Source organism: Pongo abelii, chromosome 1, assembly GCF_028885655.2.
Source record: "Pongo abelii isolate AG06213 chromosome 1, NHGRI_mPonAbe1-v2.0_pri, whole genome shotgun sequence".
Taxonomy (NCBI): Eukaryota; Metazoa; Chordata; class Mammalia; order Primates; family Hominidae; genus Pongo; species Pongo abelii.
In genome coordinates this window covers 75,507,740-75,532,245 of record NC_071985.2, presented here as the reverse complement: position 1 = coordinate 75,532,245, position 24,506 = coordinate 75,507,740, and the positions used below count along the sequence as shown (strand labels likewise).

The 24,506-nt window shown below is 35.1% G+C and overlaps 1 protein-coding gene and 1 long non-coding RNA gene across 24 annotated transcripts in view; both read left to right on the top strand.

Moving 5' to 3' along the window:
- LOC129048745 (uncharacterized) overlaps nt 1-8,640 on the top strand; it is a 43,444-nt gene extending 34,804 nt beyond the window's left edge. For all 3 annotated transcript variants that reach the window (XR_008511330.2, XR_008511331.2, XR_008511328.2), the window contains one exon: nt 1,305-8,640. This is a non-coding gene — a long non-coding RNA (uncharacterized LOC129048745). The remainder of the gene's footprint in view (nt 1-1,304) is intronic.
- Nucleotides 1-24,506, top strand: part of RABGAP1L (RAB GTPase activating protein 1 like) — an 857,048-nt gene that overhangs the window by 316,575 nt on the left and 515,967 nt on the right. For 2 of the 21 annotated variants that reach the window (XM_054551896.2, XM_054551818.2), the window contains exon 14: nt 9,150-11,670. In XM_054551896.2, coding sequence (XP_054407871.1) covers nt 9,150-9,296 — 147 coding nt within the window. In that variant the 3' untranslated portion in view covers nt 9,297-11,670. 21 annotated transcript variants of the gene reach the window in all.

Genomic DNA, 24,506 nt, shown 5'->3' with positions numbered 1-24,506 from the left:
TAATTTTTGTTATTTCAGGTAGATTTTTACAATAAACTTGACAACCTTCTACTTGCAATAGTAGATGTTCTTGACTTATTTTTGCTTTAATGTAAACAGTTTGAAGTATTACTTGATGAATCTGAAATGGATCTCAATCACTGTAGGATTTTTTTTTTTTTTTTTTTTTTTTTGAGACAGAGTCTCGCTCTGTTGCCCAGGCTGGAGTGCAGTGGCGCTATCTCCGCTCACTGCAAGCTTGCCTCCTGGGTTCATGCCATTCTTCTGTCTCAGCCTCCCGAGTAGCTGGGACTACAGACACCCGCCACCACTCCCAGCTAATTTTTTGTATTTTTAGTAGAGATGGGGTTCCACCGTGTTAGTCAGGATGGTCTCGATCTCCTGACCTCCTCGTGTTCTACCCGCCTCAGCCTCCCAAAGTGCTGGGATGACAGGCATGAGCGACTGCCCCGGCCCACTGTAGCATTTTTAAATGCATCATTGATGGCACCTTTCTGCATTTTTCACATCTTTAAACAACAAAAAGATGGCCCTGCGTTAGGAAATAGGCTCCAGCTGGTAAATTACCTGCATTTCCTGCATAGGCAGATTTCTCCAAAGAACATATTTATAATTTTTAATGGCAACTTTTATTCTGCTTTTATATATGACTTTCTACAAAGGTGAAGAAAATAACAGTAATAAATTTAGCAGGAGTCTGTTATGTCTGATAAATATTTAACATGAAAGGCACATATCACCACCTTCATTATAGTAAATGGAGCCAAATTAGTTTTTGAGATTCTAAAATTCTAAGGTTTAAGGTGATAAATATCAAGAAACATAGTACATAATAGTAGAATTCATGAAATGAAAATAATTTGCAAAAATTTGAAAACTTCCAAAAATGATACTTTATACAAAAGAAATACCTATCATTGACTTAAACATTTGACCCCATTTTTATTTTGTTTTCTACTTAAGCAATTGTAAATAAGGTTGATGCCAGTTAAAAATGGCAAAATATATATTATAAATTCAATTATTTTAATTGCAAGGCACAAACAAGGTACAGAGTTGTATGACCTGTTCTTTAAATTTTTTAATTTATTTTTGAATAAAATGTGGACTGTAGCAAGAGATGCGCAGTAATTTTGTCTGAGATTATACATGACACAAAGAATGTTTATGTACATACTCTGTAAAGTATAGCTTTAAGATGTTTACTTATGTTCTTAATAGAGTTCTAAGTTTAATATAATTATTAGTAGATGGCATATTTTTATAGAAATAACCTCTTCACAATTATTCTTTTACTTTTTCAGGAATTTTATAATTAAAAATGCTAAATTGGTAAGAAATTATTGGAAAACACTGCAAGTTGAAATTTGGGAACACTTATAATGCTTTTGAACATATATAATGCTCTTGACATTATAAACGAGATCTATTCTAAAAGCTTCTGTGAGTAAACACTATCTCATTTCACATATAGGAATCTGAGATAAGATTTTTAAGTGACCCTAACAAGATCATGTCATTTGACAAAGATACTACTGACCACATGTCTTGTGTGACAATAATATTGCCTGTGATAAAGTTCTTGAATAATCTATTTATAGATGGCTGGTAATAGAGTGACCTGATATTTGTTTCTTGAGAAGAAAATGAAGACTTAGTTATTTGATATAGAAGAAATTCTATGTGAAATTTTTTCTTTTATTTGTGACGTAGGAAAAATTATTTTAAAATTAACTTTATGTTGGAGATGTGATTTTTGAGATCATAGAAATTTTTAATGAGATGTATTATCAGCCTTGATCAGTGTTTTAATATTCCTTTAAACAGTTTTTTATCTATAGAGGGTAATAAAAAAATTACCTCTCCTTTTGAAAACAAAGCAGTCATCTACTGAATATATTGAGATATGTAGAATAAATTGAACAGTGTTTGCTGTGTATTCTAAAAACTATAACCTTAATGATGAAGACATCAAAATCACATTATATTCATGTACCTACTTTTGGAAAGTACTAATTTCATAGTCATGTACTTTATGTTTTGATTTTTTTTTGTAATAGATTTGCAATGTTGTTGAGTCATCATGGGTTGGATTTTTCTCAATTATTATGATGGACAAGATTTTGATGTTTCAGGCTATAGTGCTTTTGTATGTTTGTAATCTATAAAATATCAGTTGGAATCAGTGATTAGTTTGAATTAGTGATATATTAAATAAAACCTTTTAAATAAGTAATTCAGTTTTATTTCAGTGAAATAAATATAGTTACAGAAAAATTAAAGAAACTCAAATTAGGCAAACACAAAATTGCTTTGTAAGTGTCCTTAGAGGAAATCTTTCTTTAAGTCATTTCTAGTGTCTGTATCAGTTGAATAAAAATGAGTTCTACTGAGTTATTTGAAAGTTTATTCTCTTAAATATGTAAAATTTCCATAACAATTTATGCTACTTATTTAAAGAGTTTGTAGGATGAATCATTGCAAAGTCCAAATTTGGATTTTAATCTGAATTAACTGGATATTTTTGCATTTCAAATCAATAAATTAGGTCAATAAATATTTATTGATTATGCTATGTTAAGGGCATAAATTGTGGTTCTATAATAGTCCTGGACTCTTAAGAGTAACTCATTGAATTGTGTGAATCCAATAAGTAGGAAAATTAATTTCTAGAATTTGAGGGAGAGATTGCAGAAAAGTCATAGGAACTATGCAATACATTGTAGAGTTAGAGGGATTAATGCATTTTAGAATATGAATTGGCTTCAATATTTAGCCATGTGTTTGGATGCTATAGTTCTAAAGGATACCACAGGATATTTGAGAAGTTACTAAAGTGAAAGGAGAGGAAATGTTCAATGTTCAGATTAGTACAAAGTGTTGTGGGGAGAATACACAACAACTTTGGAATGCAGTGTAAGAAAAAGAAAATATTCTTTATGTGAATTATATCTGATTAGAGTAAAATCATTACTTTAGGTATAAATTATAAGCTTTGAGATTAGGACAAGAATATTAACATGGGTAGAAGTAGCTTGAGGGATTGCACATAGGACATGTTTTACCAACTCAGGCATCATCTTTTGTTTTTGTTTTTGGTTTTTTTTTGAGATGGAGTCTTGCAGTGTCACCCAGGCTGGAGAGTGATCACCAGAGTGTCACCCAGGCAGTGGAGTGATCTTGGCTCACTGCAATGTCCGCCTCCTGGGTTCAAATAATTCTCCTGCCTCAGCCTCCCAAGTTCAAATGATTCTCCTGCCTCAGCCTCCCAAATAGCTGGGACTACAGGTGCGTGCCACCACACCCAGCTAATTTTTGTATTTGTAGTAGAGACAGGGTTTGACCGTGTTGGCCAGGCTGGTCTCAAACTCCTGAACTCAAGTGATCCACCTGCCCTGGTCTTCCAGTGATGGGACTACAGGTGTGAGCCACCATGCCTGGCTTTAGGCATCTTCTTAGACCACTTTTTCTAGAGTTGTTTTCCTAATATTTGTCTTGTGATTACAAGTGAATGTCACTATATGCAGGTTATTATGACAGGCAGGTTTTAATTTCTCTGTCAATCAAGTTAATCATATGATGTAGGTCTCATATTTTTTGAATAATAGAATCACTCATTCTTTCATTTAAGTGTTTATCAGGTTGCTATTGTGTGCCAGGGACTATTCTTAATTCTGTGTAAGATAAGGAGATTTCTAAGAAAACAGATTTTCAGTTCTCCAAGAGCACTTAGACTACAAGGGGCTATGTGGACTTTATATGGATAACTATAGGGCAAGATAGGAGCTGACAAATTACAGTCCACTGACTATTGTAGATACAATTTTACTGGACCATAGCAGCACTCATTCATTTATATATTACCCTTGGGTGCTTTTGTGCTACAATGGTAGAGAGTAGTTGTCATGGAGATGTTATGTTCTACAAAGCCTAAATATTTACTGTCCTGCCCTTTACAGAAAAAAATTTGCTGACGCCTGGTATGAGACATTATAATGCCCTTTGTATGCTACTCACAATAGAATGTTGTGCTTTTATGTTTGCTAAAGGATCTCATACGAAGGAGTGATTTCAACCTGATTCAGTCAGGCATCAGGAAAATTTCTAGCATATGAGTAAAAACCTAGATATTGATTCCTCCTCTATGATTCCAGTGGTTTGTCACCTATATACCTGTCTGTAAATGAAACACAGATCTACTTTTTCTAATTAGTTCTTACTATTATATAGTTAATCTACATTACTTATATTTAGATTTTTCCTGCTCAGGTAAAGTTCTTTGCATATCAAACTTAGTGTCTAGTTTCTTTATTTAACTACTAATATAGCATAATCGTATTTTACCTTTAAGCATGGAGTCAGTAATAATTAACATTGGATGTAGTCTTCAAACTTCAGAAGCATTTGTTAAACTTCTCATCAATAAATGATAATCTCATAGGCTAAAAGAGTTAATTTACTTATAAGTAAGCATGCCTCTTTTGTAGTACTCCAACAGGCAGTAAAACAAAAAACTAAAAAACAGAAGATCTAGCTGTATAAGAGTTAAATTTACATGCAACTCTAAAGCATATATAACTTAAGAGAATTTATAATTCAGCACCAATGTATGACATTATTAATAGGCTCTTGGTAATATATGTTAGAAAATAAATGGTTATAGTCATACACTTAGCTAAGATGTATTGCAGTGCTAGGAGTTTTATGTTTTTTGTTATTGTCAACTAATGAATGAAAATACAAAGCAATTTTAAAGAGCCACAATTTATATTTGCACAAAATTAAGCCGTTTTAAAAATCTTGATGATTCAGTTAATCACAGGTATTTGATACATTATTTAATAGTATTTGCCTTGGCAGTACTATTGTTTTAAACTATTAATAATCCATTGGGAAGTTGTGGTTTTCTTCAAGTTTAGTAAATCAGTAAGAAAATTAATAAATGATCTTGATGTTTTTTGTGAAAATACAGTTCACGGAGTCTGTTAGAATAAAATGAAACACTTACACAGTTGTCCCTCATTATCTGTGTGGGATTGGTTCCAAGATGCCCCAAGGATACCAAAATCCACAGATGCTCAAGTCCCTTTTATAAAATCGCATACTATAACCTACACACACCCTCCCATATACTTTAAATTATCTCTGAGTTACTTACAATATCTAATACAATGTAAATGCAATATAATTTGTATTGTTTAGGGAATAGTGACAAGAAATGTACAAATACATTTCAAGTACATGTACAAGTCTGTATGTGTTGAACACAGATGCAACCATCCATTTTTTTTCCCTTGAATATTTTCAAGCAGTGGTTGGTTGAATCGATGGATGTGAACCCTATGAATATGGAGGACTGACTGTGTATGCTTTTATGCTTTCAGTACTGTTTAAAGTCACTGAGATAGTAGAGCCATCATTAGAACCCATATAGTCAGAGTGAATACCTTAATAATGTTTATTGTATGTTTTCCCAAACAAATGAATAGAATAATTTTATGTAAAATTGTGTATTAAAAGATTGTAAATGGTCAGGTTTCCATTAGTTTGATTTTGAGAGAAAGATTTCAGAGAATCATTAGGTCCTTTTGCCTTTTTCAGAACAGTCAATGGACTGAAGGGTCTTAAGAAAAGACCTCAGGGATTTCTTATAGAGATAATTTGAGTGACAAGGTATTGTTTCCACTTTTTTATATACCCACAAGCTTGCCCTTCCATAATTGGCACCTTTTAATTTCTGACAATGTTGTAAAAGGATGAGTTATAGCAAATCACTATTAACTTAAATGTTTCTAATTCTCATCCCTTCCACATAATTAACTTCCTTTTTTTCCTCCTCATTCATTTTAGTTATTTTTATTTTTAATTGTCAAAGAAATAGTTGCTCATAAAGGAAATTTAGGGAATGTTTAAAATGATAAAAAAGAGACTAAATTACGCATAGTTCTCTTACACAAATATGATTAGGTGTGATGATAACGACTGTTGATTTTGGTTTTCTTTTCTTCCATTTCCCCCCTATGGATTAAGGCTTTTTCTAAAGGATTTTTAAATATGGGTATTTATAACTTAAACATTTTTCCATATTATTGCATATTGTTTATGAACATTTTTATAAATAAGGCTTTTCCACATTTAGTATTATTTTCTTACAATTTTTAAGGAAGAAATACTGAAGCAAACAGTATGAAGGTATTTTAAGATTATTTATGTATATTGCCAAATTGGTTTCCCAAAGGAGTGATCCAGTTTATCTTCACACTAATAATGTATCAAACTATGATGATTCATTGCAAACTTGCTAGCAGCAATTTTACATTAATAAATAAATTAAAGGAATTTGATTTTTTACTTATTTCTTCCCAGCCCCTATAGGGAATTTGTTTAGTTCTTTGCAATTTTTTTTTCTTCCCTACGCTAAAACAGATAGGTAGGTAGGTGGGTAGGTAGGTAGATGGATGGATGGATGGATGGATGGATGGATGGATGGATGGATGGATGGATGAACTAGGATGGATCTGCTGAGCCTCATTTAAACGAAATTGTCTCAAATTCTTTATTTCAGAAGTCTAAGCTCAGATAATCTTCTCACTATTGTTATCTCACCATTTACTCTGTGCTGCTGCTGCTTTGTTGTTTAAGGCCATGCATTGTTTTAAGAACACTGAATTCTGTCAATGCTGTTCTCCCATTATTACTGCTATCTTCAGCATTGTCTGTTTCATTGTATCTTGTGTGTGCCACACAGCCACCTCTTAGATATTGTGTTTGAGAAAGGCTTCGAAATTTTTTTCTGTTGTATTCTTCTCCCTTTGTTGCAGTGATAATCTCTACTGGCCTTTCAAGGTAGGGGAGGATGTGTTCCTAAGCAGAAAATTTTGAGGCCTGTGTCCTTGGAGAGTTTGTGAACATCAAGATTTCAGTAGTTAAGCACTGACCCCAGGCCTGGTATTGATACTTAGGATTTCCCTAACCTGCAGAACCATGGGAATAGTATCCATAGCGGTAGAGCTGTGGTAAGCAAATCAGCTTTCACATTAGAAAAGTCACACCTGGTGTGGTTGTCTAACAAGCAAGCATGCTTGCAGGTCTGTACTGTTTCTCTTCTTTATGTCTTTTACATCTCTCTGGTTCCTCAGAGTGCTTTGTATATAGTGGCTACTCAATTATTTATTGAGCCGAGTACAGAGTGCTCTCTGTATAGTAAGTCATCTATTTCTTGAGCCGAATTGAATTTAATTGTCAGAGTTAACAGTATTTCTTGGGTCTCTTCCAGTAGTTCTTTCACCTCCAGCTCACTTGAGGGTATGGTTGGACTGATTATTTTCTCCAGTGCCTTGCTGTTACCGACTGGGGAAGCTATGGAAAAGAATATTTTAGGAGAGTTGGATGATGATTTAATATACCTATCGTTTAATATAGCTTCCCACTTTAATTGAATTTTTCCTTCCAAAATTGACATTCAGTGGACTTATAGGCTCTTCTTGAATATGTGTCTTAAAGCGGGGTGAATACACTTTGGGGTAGCTCAGGTTTTTTCCATAATGTTTATTTATATTCAGCTGAAATGAATATATTTTTGGCTTATTCCTATTGTGATTATATAGGAAGAATGAGAATTTTTGTTTTACCCAAGAACCTTCTATATACCTTAGTAAAAGCATTGTTTCTGTCCAGGCTTCTCTTGGTCTTGAACCATTCTTGTAAAATATGGTTTTGAAGCTCATCACCAACTTTTCCCTGACTATGCTCTAATAATACTTCTTTTAATGGTGCTCAGAGCTGAATAAAATGTTATGTGTGTGATATGACTAGTAACAGATGAGAGCGAGACTATCATTTTCCCTTGGTTTATAAACTATTCTGCTATTTACTCAGGCCAGAAATAAATTATGTATTTTGGTAGTTATATTTTATCCTTTAATACATCGAGTTTATTTTCAATAAATCTATACGTCTGTTTTACACCTGCTGAATTTATATTCCTTCTCCATATATGTACAATGGTTTTTTTGAACAAATTTTACATTGTTATCTCCCTTCAACTTCATCTTGTTAGAGTTGGCTCAGTTTTTCCAGCATTTCTGAAACCTTTGTTCCATTTCTAATACAGTCATTAAACTTTTGACTTCTGAAAATGTGATATACATTCTTTTTCAACTTTTATTGTAGGTTCAGGGGCTATATGTGCAAGTTTATTACTTGGGGAAATTTGAAGACACTGAGCTTTGGGGTAGGAATGATCCCATCACCCAGGTAGTGAGCATAGTATCCAATAGGTAGTTTTTCAACCCTCATCCCCTTCCCTCCTCCCTCTAGTGGTCCCCAGTGTCTGTTGTTCCAATCTTTATATTCACATGTACCAATGTTTAGCTCTCTCTTATAAGTGAAAACATGTGATGTTTGGTTTTCTGCTCCTGAGTTAATTTGCTTAGGATAATGGCCTCTACCTACATCTGAGAACATGAACAGATACTTCTCAAAAGAAGACAGACATATGTGTGGCCAACAAAGATATGAAAAAAGTACTCAACATCACTTAGCATTAGAGAAATGCGAATCAAAACCGCAATGAGATGCCATCTCACACCAGTCAGAGTGGCTATTACTAAAAAGTAAAAAAAAAAAAAAAAAAAAAAACAGATGTTGGTGACGTTGCAGAGAAAAAGGAACACTTATATACTGTTAGTGCTTATTTTATAACATCTAATTTGATATAATCCAGATATTTGGATTTGTCAGATGAGAATAATTTATTTTCTAAGCTTATACTACATATTGGATTATAAATTTTTTAAAGGCCTTCTGTTTACCCATTTAGCAACCAAAGTATAATTTAATATATGATTATTTGATAACATTTACTATGAGAAATGTTACCATTTGTATTCCATAACTACACTTAAAATATGGAAAGATCTTAATACAGATACCTTTAGCATTTGGGACATATTTTGCAGAGAGATTTTCAAGAATCCCTTTTAGTGGAGATTTGTAAAATGAAAGATAATAAACCTTTGGGGTTTAGTACAGTTCTGCCCAAGGACAAATGAATGAATGGATGACTTTTCAAAGTAATCCTTACAGAGTTATAATTTGTGATGCTTTCCCCATCCTTAATTAATTGTTCTCTTTAACTCCTTTCACAGAAAGCCCATCTACTCTCAGGGATTAAACTATCATCCTTTTGCCAAGTATTCCAAAATAGAACTCTCCAAATCTGGCCTTGTACCTTTTCTCCAGGAACATGTACTATGCTGCCTTCAATGAGCCGCCTTATTCTGGATTTTTCATGAAAATTGAAACCTGAACAATTTCAAAGGAAAATCATTATTACCATTTCTTATTCCTTACACTGCTCATCTCTTTTTTGTTGTTGTTTTGTTAATGTCATTGGTACCACTGCCTTCTTATATTTCTACTTTATAGCCCTGTCTGTTTAATAAATGTTAATTGAAAAAAAGACTATCTGGATTTTTTCTTCTACCTTAATCACTATTTCATTTAGAATCCAGTTTGTACACTTCATTCTTCACTGTCTTTTAAGATACTTTCTCTGGGTAACCAGATCACTTTTTTTTTTTTTTTTTTGCTTCTTCCATAGAAAGATTACCTTCTTTTTTTGAATCTTTATGTATAGTTTTATTATATTCTCTTTGTGCTTTGAATGATAGGAACTTTAGGTTAACTGATAACTTATGGATACAGCCTCCTACCATGGGTAAAATTCCTTTCATAACTAGCAAGGTAAGCTCTTTAATTATTATAAAGTTCTGTGACTTGGAAGATACTTCCTAATTAATGAGCCCCAAAATCTTCCTATTGATCCTATTGACATAGGATAAAATGTCCACCATTTGATCCTATGTCATATCTCTGTGGAAACACAGAAATAAGTCTCCCTTTATGATGTGGCTCTTCTGGCACATGAAAACTACTGTTATATCTGCCTTCTCTTCTCAGATTAAACATCTTTATTTCTTTAACACATTGCTAATTCATTCATTCATCAAATATTTATTGAGCATTTTCTTTGAGGCGGAGTCTTGCTCTGTCACCCAGGCTGGAGTGCAATGGCGTGATCTCAGCTCACTGTGACCTCTGCCTCCCGGGTTTGAGCAATTCTCCTGCCTCAGGCTCCAGAGTAGCTGGGACTACTGGTGTGTGCCACCATGCCCGGCTAAGTTTTGTACTTTTAGTAGGCTCTGGGTTTCACCATGTTGGCCAGGCTGGTCTGGAACTGCTGACCTCAGGCGATCCGCCCGCTTCGGCCTCCCAAAGTGCTGAGATTACAGGCATGAGCCACCATGCCCGGCCTATTGAGCGTCTTTTATGTGCGAGTCCTTGTTTAGGTATTTGGAATCTGGTGAACAGGAATGATAAACTCTTTTCTCATAGAGCTTACATCCAAATAGAGATAAAAAGTATTCTAGATTAAGATGTCAGCAAGTAAAAAAAAAAAATAAGATAATTTCAGATTATGATTAATGCCATGAAAAGAATAGAACAGGACATCAGGATAGAGAAGTGATAGAGATGGGAGGCAGCTTCTCCATGAACTTTGGTTTACAAAAATCTCATCATTTTGGTTGCCTTCCACCACAACAACATGCATGGACTTGGCACTTTTAACATATAATCGTATGGTGAAAGGCTTCTGATCTGCTAATGTCCTCTGTGTATATAGGAAAGTATGGAGCTTCTTAGTTATGTGGGAGATGAAGCTGTCTGAACTACATCAGTGAGGGAACTATTAAAGAAGGAGACACAAAAATTTAGACCTTTTGCAGTTATTGTTAGACTTAGATGCAGTATTCTCTTGCTCAGTGTGCTCTTCTTACAGTGGGGTGAGTAGTTGCCATATTTGGACAATGTGCTTCCCTTAGTGCAGCTCCACATGTAATCAGCTGTTCCAACAACAGGTCACCCTAGCTTTGTAGTGAACTTATTTAGGTCTAGATCTCACCTGTTTGGAACTTGGAAAATGAGTTTATTGAACATAGTTGCAGGGCTTTGCAGTTATTCCTTACTTACTCAGCATTTCCTTCTACTTTAATGTGATCTTTTCTAATGTTTTTAATAGATTTAGAAAGCTTACATTCCCTGTTGTCTTTAAAGTTAGCAAAAATGATGTAAACAGAAGAGTACCCTAGGCAGAACTTAGTAGAAAGCTTTCTTCTAAATTGATTTTTCTTTATTTAATTAGCACATTTTGAGTAAGGCCATATGTCTACCTCAAACTGTACCTGAACGTGTTAATATCTAGTTCCCATTTTTTCCCTTTTGTTTCAAATATTTTATAAAACGTTTGCTAAAGAGAGTGAAGCATAGGCTGGGCATGGTGGCTCATGCCTGTAATCCCAGCACTTTGGGAGGCTGAGGCGGGTGGATCGCTTGAGGTCAGGAGTTTGAGACCAGCCTGGGCAACAAGGTGAAACCCCATCTTTACTAAAAATACAAAAACTAGCCAGGCGTGGTGGCACACCCTTGTAATCCCAGCTACTCAGGAGGCTGAGGTAGGAGAATGCTTTAACCTGGAAGGCGGAGGCTGCAATGAGCCAAGATCACGCCACTGCACTCTAGTCTGGGCGAGAGAGCAAGACTTTATCCACCCCTACCAAAAAAAAAAAAAAAAGAAAAGAGAGAGAGTGAAGCATAATGGTTTAGCCTGCCCTCTAGAGTCAAACTGAAATTTTTTATTCGTCACTTGTTACCTGTGTAATACTGGGCATGTTACCTAACCTCTCTGACCGTTGGTTTCCTAATAATTGTATTGGCTTTATAGGGATATGTGAAATAATGATATATAAATCATCCCCCACAGTGTCTGGCATATAGAAAAGTCCAATAAATGTTAGCAGTAGCAGCTGTAGTCATTGTTGTTCCTAGCCCACAGAAATTATATCTAGTCTATTTTGGGCTTTCCAGATCTAAAAACCCTTTAAATGCATGTGCACACACACAAATATATATACACAGCTAGTTTTCTGCCATTTATTCTTAGGGATGGACACAGTAAAAACATCTTTATTTTTTAAATCTTATATGCCATCTGTCTAGAATTTTACTAGATGAAGCATCAATGTTACCATCTCTGAAATCCATATGTTCTTATTGAAAGCTTAAAATTTGTCTTCTCTGTAGTCATTTGTCATCTTTTCAGGGGTCTACAGTTTCTCAACGATTAATAATACTACCAGATCTTCTAGTAGCTGCTTTGATATTTCTTTGTTTGAGCCTAGTTAAAAATAAGATGTGGGCATGAGAGGCTGAAAATAAAGTTGAGAATTGCCTGGGTATTTCACTTAGCCATGATTCTCAGGTCTTTGTTAGACAAAGAGTAAAATTATCTATACCAGGGAAGAGAAATAACATTTCTACTAAATAAATGTAAAAGTAACCACTAGTAAATACTAAATAACAGAACTACTGTATGACAAGTACTGTAAATATGTATTATATATTCATATTATATAATATGTTTAATCCTTTTAGCAACTCCTTTTCATAGGTGAGAAAATTGAGCATCAGTATTTAAATATCTTGGTTATCACACTTCTACTAAGTGGCAGAATCTATAGAATTTGAATCCAGTTTTGTCTGACACCAAAACCATATCCTTTCTACCTAATATATGCTACCTCCCCTACTATTTGGCAGTTAACATTATACTGACGTGTATATTAAACTGAAACTATATAAAGAGAAGCTAATAAAGGCTTTGTTGCTATAGAAGATACTTCTAGAGTCAGAGAATTGATGAGCATCCGTGAGTAAACTCGGCAAATTTCCCTCAATAGGAAAACGTTAGCATTTTAGAAATATTATAAAATCATGAAATCTTAGGGCTGGAAGAAACCTTCTTGATTATGAGTTTTGTTTTCTGGCCACATAGCAATTATATATGGGATTATATTATAAAGAATTAATTTTATTATTGCTGTATCTGTAATATTTTGAGATTTAAGATAAATTGTTGCTTTTGTTTACTTATTTATTTACCTTATTTACTTCTTTATACCACTTTGTATTTTAACAGTTTCTTTTATATTGTACAATCTAATGGTTACACAAACATTTGTGTGTAACCATTAGGATAAACAAATAGAGGTTTCAGAATTCTTCCACATGTAAGAGATGCCCTAGTGCTCTAATTTATAATAGAGGGATTGTTATGGCTTATACTGAAATACTAGAGGAGAGTTTTGCTTGCAAAACGTGTATACAAATAGGCTGATTTCATATTAAATAATTCTGCTTTATTATAGTAATTCATCCTGATCATTGTTCAATAATGGATTCACATTCTACCTTGGTTTTGTGATTGTGCTGGTATTGTAGTATAAATTATAGTTATTATGCACTTCACATTTAAATGTTACTGATGAAGTAAAATTAAACACATTCCATATGACAGCGTGAGCAGATATTTTTGTGTAGTATGAAACAGTGAATTTCAAATAGTAATTTCTTAAACTAATATTGAGCATTATATCCCTAAAGATAAAAAAGTTTAAACCCAGAGAAGAAATCATAGACACTACATCTATATCTACCTCTTCTCTGTCTCTCTGTCTCTCTCTCTCTCTCTCTCTGTAAAATCATTCCAGTTTCTTCTGCTTAGAACAGTGAGTTCCATGGGGCAGGGACTTTGTCACTTTCCCCACTGTGTTTCTACCACCTAGTGCAGGATGCCATACATGGTAGATGTTCAGTAAATATTTGGGGGCAGACTGTGTTGGCTTTGCAGATAAGTGTTATACTAAAAATGAGGGGAATATTTTTGCTTTTGAGTAGATTACACTGCCAATCACTTCAGAGTTTTAATTGAATATTTCTGAGGGTTTATGTTTTTTCCCCTTCTGAATTTCTAGATGCCATTAGCAAAATGTTTTATACAAAAGTTAAGAACAGAATGTTTATATTTGTGGTAAGTATATGCTTATGTGTATTTATGTTCATGTCTTTTTATCTATTAATAGAAAAGTGCAGCTGTTACTGTATTTTGTCTCTCATCAATTGCTAAGGGTTAGGTAAGTGTTGCTTTGATTTGTAATCCCAGGTAATAGGTTTAAATCTTTGTGCTTATGTATAATTGTATACGAATATATTGCTGACAAGGGAAATTATTTTGGTATCATATATCAGAAAGTTTCATATTATTGCCTGTATCTTTCTGGTAACAAGGCTACTACTTTCTAGTAAGTCAGGTATTTTCTCTGATGTGAATTAATCCTTTAAGCCACTAATCCAACATTTCTCAGAAGTATAAACGTGGACAGTTTACATCAGATTTGCTGGTAATGCTTATTAAAATTACAGATTTTCAGCAACTACCTTAGTCCTCCTAAATCAGAATATCTATAATGTGAGTCTCTGAATTTGTGACAAGCTCTGCAGATGATTTCTCTGCAATCAGAAGTTTGAGAATCATAGTATGAAACTTTCCTGGAAGTGTCTTTGCCCTTGGGAGGGGTTCCATCCTGGAAGCTCTACAGAAAAAAATTCCTCACTATAAGCTCTCTGCCCATTTAAGTTCCAAAGTAATCAGTCTTAAGACACTGATTGTGTCAGTTTGAATTACAACCAAAGGTGCATTATTTCTAAAAGCTGTTGGACTGGAACAAAACAAGAACATCAAAATTGCTCACTAGACCAATATTGAAAGCAGACAAAATTGCACTCAGTTCTAGTTCCTGACAACATCCCAGGAAATGTCTCAGCTGCCTTCATTGGGGATTGTCACTGCCAAAAATGCTTTACCCTTTAAAGCCTAGTTGGGAACTAGGCACTCTAGAACTGAGCTGACTGGAGGAAAAAAAAAAGTTCTACTTTTTTCAGGTCTACAAGAGCAGAGCTTTCTCTGGTACTATGAGAATTTCAGCCTAAAAATTCCTTGTATATGAGATCTTGACCATATGATCAAATCCTCTCTACAGCCATGACCCATCTTGAATATTTTACCACTTGCACAGGGCTACTACTGCATTTGGCAGGGTACCAAATGCATCTCCCCATCTCACAGAATAGATATCATTCCATGTATTGATCCATCTTTTTCTCACTTCTCTATCATCAGCTATAAACTGATTTTGAATTTCAGGGTTTAAATCAGGAACTCTTACTTTCTAGCCCCTCAAAAGCCAGTTTAGAAAAAATGTAGTTTTACATATGTACATTCTATGTAAATTTGTTTGCATCAGAGAAGTGGTAATGCTACCTTTTATATACAAAGGTGATGATACTGAATTAAATTTCCAGAAGTAATGATGAGTTTTTATTCATGCATCCATGTTGTAATCTCTGGCCTTCCTTGAATTCAGGGGCATTCTAAAATGCAGTGTTTTGGCCTGGCACAGTGGCTCAGGCCTGTAATCCCAGCACTTTGGGAAGCTGAGACAGGTGGATCACCTGAGGTCAGGAGTTCGAGACCAGCCTGGCCAACATGGTGAAACCCCGTCTCTACTAAAAGTACAAAAATTAGCTGGATGTGGTGGTGGATGCCTGTAGTCCCAGCTACTTGGGAGGCTGAGGCAGGAGAATAGCTTGAACCTGGGAGACGGAGGTTACAGTGAGCCAAGATGGCGGCATTGCACTCCAGCCTGGGTGGACAGAGCAAGACTTTGTCTGTCTGGAAAAAAAAATCAAAATCAAAAATAAAATACAGTGTTTAGTTAGAGAACAGACCATACCAATTAATTTTTACATAAATTAAATCCATGACTTGACTGGCATTTTGCCCTAGCCAAATTAACTAGCCTCAGAAGTTGGATTTTGCCTCTGTGTTTGTTTCATTTTTCTCAGTCAAGAATTAAGAGTACTGACATTATGTATTAAGCTTTTTTGTATCCCCTGGGGTAACTAACTAGCATGGTGGCTTATACATAGCAGGTATTTAGAAAAAAAAAACACACTTTGATTTATTGATATTGATTATGTTTCAATACAAGGGCAGTTCAGCTACTTTGCATGGACTTCTTTGGGAAGGATTTACTATGATTTCTATTTCTATATTCTTGTATGTTTTTGTGTTTGAGTTCAGTCATACTTACCACTTACCCATCTTCTTACTGAAGTTCCCTTTTGATAGAATGTGATTATTGCATTGATGGTATATTTGTTGTTCTGAAGAATTAGTATTTCTTTCTAATTCAAGCCTGTGATGTGACTCAGGCTGGTGATACAATGATGGTATTAGGACAATGTTCATCCCCTTCAACAGGGAAAGTAAAACTATTCGACTTGCTTTTGAATACCCAGTATACCTGTTAGTAATTTATTTATGAAAGTAATAGTCTCTTCATATATTAGAAATTTTGCCACATTAAACAAAATCTTAGAAAAGTCAGTATTTATGAGAATTTAATATTAGGAAATTGTTTTTCAAAGGAATTGAACATATCCAAATCGGAGCTAAATACTGTCACAAATAGCTCTAATTTTTTCACCTTCAAGCAAAACACATTCAGGTGTTAGCTATTGGCTCTGAAGTAGTTGTTCTATATACTATAGGTGTTGGAGGCCCCTCCTTGGTGGACTTTGAAACAGTAGAAACTCATAATGATTGCATTCTCTTAGGAATCTTACTTAATCTGGCTGCAGAGTGCAGAATTTATTGCAGGAGTCAGACCAGATAGGAGACTGTTATGGACTGAATGCATGTGTGTCCCCCTCTCCTGGCGTTCATATATTGAACCCATAATCCCCAATGTGACTATATTTGAAAACAGGGCCTGTGAGGAGGTGATAAAGGTTAGGTGGGGTCATAAGTGTGGGGCCCTAATTGGATAGGGCTGATTCCATTATACGAAGAGGAAGAGACATCAGAGCTCTCTTTCTCTACAATGTGAAGACACAATGGAGAAGTGTGTAATGCATGCTATGTATAAGCCACCATGCTAGAGAAAGTGGCCGTCTGCAAGCCAGGAAGAGTCCTCACCAGGAATGGAATCAGCCAGCACCTTGATCTTGGACTTTCCAGCTTCTAAAACTGTGAGAAATAAATTTGTGTTGTTTAAGACACCCAGCTGTGTATGTTTTTGTTGCAGCCAGGGCAGACTGAGACTGAGACAGAGAACACTGTCATAATCTAAGCTTGAGGTGGTAAGGAGTGTGGCATCAGGAAAGACAGCAATGAGACAGGTATGGTGGGAAAGGAAAGAAAGTGGTATAAGAGAAGAGTCCATGGGGCGTAGTGGCTGACAGCACGTGGGGACAAAAGATGACGTATATTATCTGTATTTCCTGAAGTGGGGAAAAGTTTTTTAAGTCCAATTTTGTTGAGGGTTCTGCCTTCCAGGCCCCCAGGTTTGGTGATTTGCTAGGACTAACAGGACTCAGCATATAGTCCTCATTGCTATATTTATTACAATGAAAAGATACGAAGCAAAATCAGTAAAGGGAAAAGGCACATGGGGCAAAGTCTGGAGGAAACCAGGCACATACTTCCGAATCTTCTCCCAGTTAAGTTGCACAGGATGAGCTTAATTACTCCAGTATCAAGTTGTGAAAGTATGGTAAAGTGTTATGTGCCAGAGAAGCTTGCCTGAGCCTAGGAGTTCAGGGTTTTTATCAAGAGCCCATCATATAGGCACCCTTTGCCTAGAATATACCAAAATTTCAGACTCTCAGAAGGAGTTTAACATGAATCACATTGTTCGTACAACAGTTTAGGTACAATAAACTACCCTTATCAGGGAATAATGGCAACTCTGCTGAAATTCAAGTTTCCACTTGCCAGCAAAGGGCCAACCTTTCAAGCATTTCATTCTAAGAATAGCAGTCTCAGACCTGCAATGTTAACTGTTTTTTGCACAGTAATATTTTAAACTAGAAAGGGAACATTAAATATATGTCACTCTGTTTTTCTTAATGAAGTTTATGCATAATAGAAACAAATTTTAACCCTAATTATTGTCTTCAGTTGGCCACACAAAAGGATATTTTTGAGAAGTGTTAGGAAGAGAAAAACAACTCTGAATACAATGAAATGTTGCCATGCGTTTAAAGTCAGCCATGGAACATAATTTTAGGTTATATTCTTCTATAGAGTAAGAGTTATATACACAGTATCTTTAGTAATAAATACCTAGAGAGCTCAAAGAGGTAAGATGTCTTTGCTGAAAGCACCATCTCTTGATGACATAGGATCTCTGTAAACCTTGCTGGTGTGCAGAATTCCTCATATGTCAGGTGCACAATCCCAAAGCTTTCCTACTTTGTACTTCAGGTTCAAAGAGATTTTTAAAGTAGCATCTTATTTTCTTGATTTTGGTATAGCATCTATTGCCCAGAGCACTAGACGAGTCTCAGTTGGAAGTGGGAAGTAGAAATAGCATAGGTTCAGGAGCTTCCAGAAAACAGGATGCCCTGACAGTGTTTTCCTCTTCTATACCATGTGTGGCCCTTTCTTTCCTTGGGATGTTACCTTAGAGGTTTCTCTTGCTAGTTAATAGAAAGATAGTTTTGGGGGCAGACCACAAATTCCTAGGTATGGTTTGAGGTAAGCATAATTTGGCACATATAATTATATTATGTTAAACTTTAAAAGTTTTCAAACTTTATTTTAATGCCAACCACATCTTGTTTAGAATCCACATATGTAAAACATGTAAAAGCTGAGCTGCTGAGCAGGTTGAGCTGAAGCAGGCTGAGGAGTCCTGCAATCATTTGCCCCTAAAGCTCCTGCGGAGAATCTTACAGGTTCTTGGAGATTGCTTCTCCCCTCTAACTCCCTTGTAGTAGAGATGAGAAAATGAATGATCAGGAAATTAATCTATATCAATTAGTTCTTTCAAATCCTATAGTGCTTATCATTTTGTTTTATACATAAATGTTTGTGTTGTCTCCCTCAGAGTCCCTAACCTCAGTCTATTTTTTAAAATTAATTTTAGATCCTCAGTGCTTAATGTAATCCTAGTATATAGTAGGTAGTTAATAAATACTGCATTAAAAAGAAGAAATTTATTCAATACTTTCCTTGGAAATTATTTATTCAATATGTAGTATCATTTTGCATTCTTGATGTCTTAATTTCGAATGGTTCTCTGTTAATTTCTGAGATCATTTATTTCTTCAACTACATTGTCAGCTTTTTAAAAATCTTTATTGCCTACTCCCCAACATAAAACCCAGAATAATAGGAGTATTTTGGTTAACCAAAGAGAATTCCATAGAAAATGTCATGATAACTGTAGCTTTACTTCCTTCTTACTACCTCTCAAAATGTTCCTGATATCAACTAGTAAGAGTGCTCTGCTCTTTCTTTTATGAGGCCAGTATGTAAAGAAGCAGTGTATAACTGAAATAACGTGAATTTGTCTCCAGGATCTACCACTTATTACCTATTGACCATGGTCGTCATATTGAACCTCTCTGATGATGATGATGATGATGATGATTATTATTTTTGTGAGATGGAGTCTCGCTCTGTTGCCAGGCTGGAGTGCAGTGGCGCCATCTTAGCTCACTGCAACCTTTGCCTCCCGGGTTCAGGCGATTCTCCTGCCTCAGCCTCCTGAGTAGCTGGGACTACAGGCGTGCATCACCACGCCCAGCTAATTTTTGTATTTTTAGTAGAGACAGGGTTTCATCATGTTGGCCAGGATGGTCTCGATCTCTTGACCCTGTGATCCACCCGCCTCTGCCTCCTATAGTGCTGGGATTACAGGCGTGAGCCACTGCACCTGGCCTTCTGATTCTTATTTTTGTCATCTGTAAAGCAGGGAAAGTAATATCTGCCTTATGATAAGTAAAGAAATAACATATTATGTGTTTTAATATATGATTATATTAAATGTAATGTATGTTACAATAAATATTTAAGTATTAATAAATATCATTTATTAATATTTAAATGATAGCTGATGTCATATACAAGCAGGTGTGATGAACCTGCTAGTGGTGTTTAAATTTTAACATGAGTAAAGATCACCTTGGGAGCCTGTTCAATTGCACTTTCAGGTTTAGTAGGTCTGAGTTAGGACCTGCAGTTCTTCATTTCTGATAAACTCCTAGATGCTGCTGATGCTGTAGTCTACAGACCACACTTGGTGTAGCAGGCACTGGAGTATTCAAGATTCCCATGTTATGTTTTTTTTCTTTTAACATATGTTGAATGATTGGTTGGACTGTCTTTGGCAGTTATTTTATATCTTCTTAGATATTGTGACTGTTTTTAAGGTAGTTAACAATAATATTTTGGACTCATCCAGTGCTTTGTTTTGAAAACTTCTTTTTTGTTACAATGCCAGGGACACAATATTTTAAAAAATATTTTGTAGTGCTGTATATCCAAATATTAGGGGCAAACGATTAAGGTAAACATGATGATCTTATCTACTTTTATAGGTAAATAGGTTTATTGAATTTGAAAGGATGCCAGGCAAGGATTTATGGCATATTAAGGCAGATCAAGCCAGGAATGGTGGCTCACACATATAATCCCAGTTCTTTGGGAGGCTGAGGTGGGAAGATCGCATGAGCCCAGGAGTTCAAGGCTGCAGTGAGTTATGATTGTGCTACTGCATTCCAGCCTGAGTAACAGACTGAGACCCCGTGTCTTTAAAAAAAAAAAAAAAAAAAAAAAAGACAGGTCAGATCTTTGGCCATTCGTTTCTGCTGTATAATTATCTACAGGCCAATAATTGAAAGTATAAACCTAAATCCGCAATGTTAGATGTACATTATAACTTATTAGAACATTATATATGTATAATTAACATTATACCAGTATATAACATTATAACTTATTATTTAGAAAGATTGTAAATCTTTCTAAGTTGAAGTTGAAAGAACAATAGGGTGGGAGTCAGGAGATGTGAATTCTGGGTTTGGCTCCAACAAAGGTTAGCAGAGTGACCTTGGAAAGGTGAGAGTTAATTCTTACTTTTTCCATGCATTCATGATACTTTATAAAAATAACTTTCAACAAAGTTCTTAGTCTTCTATGTAAGAGAAGATCTTACCTATAACAATTTTCTAACCTTTAGCATTCTGAGTTTACATGTAAAACTATCAAATGCTCTGAAAAATTAATGTTGCCTATGCTATTTTTATTTTAATTGTATTAATTTTGTTAATAACATTTTAATAGTAAGTTTTGGAGCAATTTACTGGCCAGCTGAATATCTAAGATATTTCATTCAAGTTTGAATATGTTTTTACAAAAATATAAGTAAAGCAATTGTAAAAAAATTTTACACTATAATTTCAGGTTTTTTTCTAATTTATGCAAAATTATCTATTAAAGTAAAAGACAAAACACCAGAGATTTATGAATTCTTTAATATTATATTATTCAGCCACTATGTGTAACTCTTTCAAATACCGTGTTAATTTGTGAGTACCTCCATAACAACAAATTAAAACATGAAGTAAGGAAATGGACATTTGGCACTGTTGGGGAATGATACTTGGTTAAGCAGTGCTTTATTGCATACATGATATTTGAGAGGAAGGTTTTGACAAGTTAATTAGTCTTTTCTCTTGCCTAAGTGATTTCATCACTCAAATCCTCCAGAAGTTCCAAAGCGGTATCTATCTCTGTCTTCAGCAGCAGCACAAACCAAACCTAGAGAGAATTCTGACACATGATCCCCTTTTATTTTGAGGACATAGGGCAAGAGATGTGCAGAAGCATTTCCTTGGGGCTTGAAGATGTTATTTGTGAGAGTAGATGTTCAAGGTTACAGATCATACAGTGTCAGTCTGAGGGCCAGATCCTAGTGGCAGAAGACGTTCATGTGTTCTTCAGTAAATTTAATTTGGGTTATTTGTGATAGCTAGGGCCCTCTGAAACATAGGGTTTGTGGCAGGATCCCCTCTTTCTTAGACCTAAGGGTGGTACTGCTTGTGTACCATAGTCCCAGGAGCAGAACTGGGTGTGCTGAGATATCAAAGTTATGCATGTAATCTCAGCCAGGTTATTATAATTAAATATTATTTGGGTACCAGATAAAATGCTGGAAGTTAATACTGGGTAGGCTGCTGTCATAAATCTCCTTAGCTAATCTATATGTTTAAATGGCAGCCGGACAATTAAAATATGTGAACAAATAGCATTGCAAGCTAAAATTATGCTTTTCATAAGCAAATAATCTTCACTGTGCTTCTTAGCATCTTGGAGTTGTTCTCTTCTTGGTTGTGGCTACTGTTATGATGTTCATATATAGTAATCATCAATGTTTAACATTTAGGACTTCTGAGCAATCAAGTAAGCATTGAATTTTTATCTTATTTCTAGTGTAGAAAGTAGGAAAGGAAGTAGAGAAAATTTTCAGTTTAGTGTTGATTCAAAGTCAACAAATAGGTGATGGCTATTTCACATAATTTTCTGGTATTTGCTTTCTATAGCATTGTTTTCAAAGTCAAGGTTCTCATATGGGGGAGAAGTACCGGACATCTGGACATCTTTTTTCTGACAGCATTGTCATAAACTGTGATAACTATTTAATGTTTAAAACTAATGTAATCAGGCAACAGTGTAGTGTGCAATAGGAACCCTTATATAATGTGTGAAATGGTAAAATTTATTTAAGAGGATATTGACATTTATTTTGTATTTGACTCTATAAAAAATAAATTTTTACTGTATCTACATTAATAAGATCTCCAATAAGTGCTTTGAGATCAATTAGTGCTTAAATGAGTGTTTAGAGATCAGTCCTTTAGAGATTTTTTTCAAGTATTTATATAAAACCTGCGTAGTATATTTTATAAATAGGCTGCTAATATAGATAGGATTCTCATAGCTGAGTGGTAATAATGTCATAAACTAGTAATACGTTGTATAATTACTTTAATATGATTCTGTGGTTAAAAAATAAGTTTGTAATATGTACATAAAGTATTTATGAGGCAGCATATTTTGTCAAAGAATAATATTTATCTAGGATATGCATATTACCTTCTATTTTTCCTGTCTAGTTTTCAAGTATATCTTTTTGAACTTTAGTCCCCTCTGTGATTGATTTGTACCCCACCTTGTTTCAAAGAAAGTCAAGGGGACTGTCTCTTTTTTTCCTGTTTTTGTTGTTGTTGTTATTTGTTTTTGGGGTGTGTGTGTGTGTGTGTGTGGTTGAGACAGGATCTCAGTCTGTTGCCTGGGCTAGAGTGCAGTGTTGCAGTCATAGCTCACTGTAACCTTGAACTCCTGGGCTCAAGCAATCTTCCTGCCTTAGTCTCCTTAATAGCTAGTACTATAGGTGCACACTGCTATGCCTGGCTAATTTTTAATTTTTTTTTTTTTTAGAGATGGTGTCTCACTGGTTGCCCAGGCTAATCTTAAACTACTGGCCTCAACTGATTTTCTGGCTTGGCCTCCCAGAGTGCTGGGATTATTTAAAAACCAGGCACCACATTCAGCCTTGGTTTTCAAATTCTTTTCAGGAAGTCTTTTTATTAAATACGAAACTATATCCCAACCTCAAATGCATTCATACATGGGGAAAATGTAACTTTTTGAATGTGTTGAATTTATAAATGAATAAGTTCTTTGTTGTTATTTATATCTTAAGTGGGTCTTAAATTAGAGACCAATACAACTCACAAACCATTGCTACCTATGAAACCTTTTTCAACTTTTGTGTCTTAATTGTATTCTGAGTAACTTCCATCTTCTATCATTATCATTAATATAATGCTGGAAAGAGTAGAATGGAAATGATATTGGCCGAGAGTTTTTAAGTTTCCAAAAGATATTCAGAATCTTCTGTCTGCATTTCAACAGGGCCTTGGCTTCGATTGCTTATTTTACTATAAAGTGTGTTTCACAAGTTTGCCACAATATCCTTAAATATGCTTTGCTGTTTGACCGATGTAAAATCATACTCCAGAAACACCTGCATCCAAGAATAACTGCTGTTGATCAATGTGTCTAAGGCTTTAATGCAAATACCAGTCACTTGGGGATCTTGCTAAAATGTTAAGTTTTGATTAAGCAGGGTTGGCATGGGCCTGAGATCCTGCATTTCTAACAAGCTCCCTTGTGATGCCACTGCTCCTGGTCTAGGTACCATACTTTAGGGAGAAAGTATGGGTTACATCTATATGTCTAGTGCTTCCTAATGCATTTGCCCGGTGTTAGAGGTCTAACTTGTTCTTAGGCAGTGGTTCTCAAACTTTAGCATGCATGAGAATCACTTGGGAGAATGTTGGTTCTAAATTTACACGCTTGGGCTCCACTACTCAGAGTCTATTTTGGTGGGACTTTGGGACCCAGGAATTTACACTTTTGAAAACTCCTCAGATTTTGATGCATATGGACTAACACCACAATTTGAGAAACTGATACTTTGAAGTTTGGAATTGCTATAGAAATTAATGGTCCCTTCTGTAATGACAGCTTGTTAAAGCCAAGCAAGGATACAGTGAAAAGCCCATCTGAAAGGAGATTGCTTTGAATGCCAGGGTAGTATTTGGTTAATGGGGAAGCAGTAGTATAAATTTGCATGCTTTTCTTTTCTATTCCATTGCCTCAGGCAATATAATTTACTAGGTGTATAATT